The sequence below is a fragment of the Ochlerotatus camptorhynchus genome, unplaced genomic scaffold (genome assembly GCF_037179485.1).
Source record: "Ochlerotatus camptorhynchus isolate MF236.1 unplaced genomic scaffold, CSIRO-AGI_Acam_v1.1 ptg000037l, whole genome shotgun sequence".
Lineage (NCBI taxonomy): Eukaryota > Metazoa > Arthropoda > Insecta > Diptera > Culicidae > Ochlerotatus > Ochlerotatus camptorhynchus.
The window spans coordinates 383879-386416 of NW_027040528.1; the positions used below are offsets into that span (position 1 = coordinate 383879).

General features: G+C 43.2%; 1 protein-coding gene across 3 annotated transcripts; it reads left to right on the forward strand.

Moving 5' to 3' along the window:
- The first annotated feature begins 736 nt into the window (after positions 1-736).
- LOC135710671 (dnaJ homolog subfamily C member 28) lies at positions 737-2206 on the forward strand. 3 transcript variants are annotated; one of them, XM_065233331.1, is made up of 3 exons: positions 737-822; positions 954-1117; positions 1189-2206. In XM_065233331.1, exons 2-3 carry the CDS (start codon positions 1028-1030, stop codon positions 2173-2175), a joined length of 1077 nt encoding a protein of 358 aa, XP_065089403.1. In that variant the 5' UTR covers positions 737-822; positions 954-1027; the 3' UTR covers positions 2176-2206. The 3 variants fall into 3 exon arrangements, with proteins under 3 accessions (XP_065089403.1, XP_065089397.1, XP_065089388.1); XM_065233325.1 differs by having other exon boundaries at positions 805-822; positions 943-1117; XM_065233316.1 differs by lacking the exon at positions 737-822 and having other exon boundaries at positions 873-1117.
- Positions 2207-2538: the final 332 nt, after the last annotated feature.

The window sequence follows — 2538 nt, forward strand, 5'->3', positions numbered from 1 at the left end:
TTCGTCAGCCCGGTGGCAGGCTCGTAGGCAACATTGTATACGGTGACAGCGGGCCCAGTACAGCAAAACAAACGATTTGGGCCCCGGACATGCTGCCTACTGTCAAACATAGCTGTTAGTATAGGCCTTGTCACCGGCCTGATTTTCGTCAACACGACACACTCAAAAAAATCCCTTCAATTACGTTTTTCCACGAAAATCTCAAGTAATTACCTAGAGGTGAACTAGCCTAAGGCTAAAAATCTCTTTAATAAAGCTTAAAAAAAAATCCCTGGCTTTGTATCATTTTTATTTTTAGCTTTATTATATGAATAAACTTCATCGCAGATGTTTTTTTTTATTAAAAATACTGCCCTCATACTTTTAATCCGAAGTTGCGAGTGAGTTGCGATGCAAAATTACGTTTGCAAAGGAAGTTTAAAGTGCTGCCAACCAAAACATTGCATTGGTTTTCAGTCGAATAGGAAATAGAATGGATAAGAGATAATCAAATCTTTCACATCGCTTTCTGGTTTATAAACATTTCAGACAGAGGGCTTTTTCAAATGTTGATGTAGAATTTCAATGATTATTTTCCCGGGATAAGCTCTCCTTGCTTGGCCGATGGGGCAGTCCTCATCGCACCTCGGTTGTTTTAAAATTAACGAACGACCAGGTCACAACAAACAGCATTAAAAAATAGTAACGGTACACCCACAACACCCACTGGCGCGGCGGTGGCAGAACTTTCGTGTGTAACGGAGTTTTACAGCTGTTTTCTGCTTTGTTGTGCTTTTCGTGTCCGCGTTCGAAAAGTAGAGAAATTTAAATATTCTTCACCAGGTGCGTGTTTATTGCCATCCTTGTAGTAATCCTGACAATTTAATGGATAATATTGTTGAATGATTCATGACAAAGAAAATAGTAACTGTTGTTTACTTACTCCACGATCATAACTCAAAGTGTACTTCTAGCTCTCTTCATTGTTAAGCTCTGTTGTACCTATTGCTTACGTTTCTGTGCTTGTGATAGCTTTTCAAGCGCAGTAATGTTATTTCGACGATTGTTTTCACCAAGAGGAGCCCAATTCCGCATAATTACTCGGAGTAACTATACCAGCAGAGGAGAGTTATATAATGTAAGTTTCTCGAGTTTGATGCGTAGTTAAACCTTATGTTAGATTCTTCACATCTTTAATTGCTGCTTTAGAAATGCTACCGCACACTCGGAGTAACTGATCAGTCCGATCAGAACACAGTCCGTCAAGCCTACATTGCCATGGTGAAGAAAGTTCATCCGGACAGTGGTCACCCGGAGGCAAATGTGGAGAAATTCCAAGAGGTAGATGCTGCCTTTCGGATTCTTCAGCAAAAGTTTGCCAAATCACGTCGGGGAATCGTCGAAGATATGCAGGATAAGGTTAAGGTGTTCGACATTCGCCATACGGCTCCTCAGCACCGGCAATATCTGAACTTTGATGGGGTGGGCGTCGGGACACCCGCACAACGCCAGAAACAGTATCAAGCGTTTCGTGCTCAGCGGGCACAGGAACGAGTGTTGGAACACCGTATGTCCAAAGCTCAAGCGTCGGAAATGGCGCTGATGAAGAAGGGCGACTACTTTAAGAAGCACGAGATCAAGACAAAATATGGGTACGACAGAGTGGTGGAAGATTTAATACAGGAAGCAATGTCTCGAGGGGATTTCAGTAATCTGTCCGGATTTGGAAAACCGCTGCCGGATCTGCAGAGCCAGAATCCGTATGTGGATTTTACAACGCATAAAATAAACAAGATTATGCTGGACAATGGCTTCACACCGGAGTGGATCACGTTGCACAAGGAAATTCGCGAAGAGAGCGAGTCTTTAAAACGAAGTTTAGCAAAGGAGAGAGGTAAACTGGGTACGATTCCGTTGACTGCTCAAGATGAGCACAAGTGGGAGAAGGCACTAGAGGCACATGAACGACTTGCTGGTAGTGTCAATAAGAAGATAGATAAATTCAACCTGATTGTACCGGTGTTGAATAAGCAGATGTTAAGGCTGGACTTGAGGCAAATGGCAAGTAAAGTTTTGGAAACCGAAAAGCATAAAGAACAAATTCGAAGAGAAGAGGAGCTGCTGTCGCCGATTAATGATCCGAAGGAAGCGAACAAAGCGAACATTTTCAGTTTTCTCGGGTCTCTGTTGAAGTAGCGGAGTGGGGAGAGGTAAGTGCTCTTGGAGGTTGTACATAGAGTTGTGTATACTATTCAGAGCAGTATATTTTATTTGGATGACAGCTCCCGACTATGTTGTTGAATGTTGGAAGTTCATGGGTCTCTTCTTTTTTTTTCTACTGAGAACCAATTGCTCCCGAAGGCGTGATCAGAAATTTTATGCCTAAGAAAATCCCGGCGGCGCCGACTGGGATTGAACCCAGGCCCTTTGGGGAGAGAGGCAATCACGCTTACCACTACAACACCGGCGCCGCTTATGGGTCACTTCTTGTGGATGTTACTATTACTTCTCGGGAAAGATGAAAGTCTTTCAAGCTGGCCATTTGCACCACTGAAGGAG

What these genes read in the sequence shown, in the direction of transcription:
- LOC135710671 (XM_065233331.1), top strand. Translation starts at nt 1,028, where the DNA reads ATGTTATTTCGACGATTGTTTTCACCAAGAGGAGCCCAATTCCGCATA. An exon ending in GCAGAGGAGAGTTATATAAT is followed by an intron (nt 1,118 to 1,188) that starts GTAAGTTTCTCG and finishes TTGCTGCTTTAG; the next exon opens with AAATGCTACCGCACACTCGG.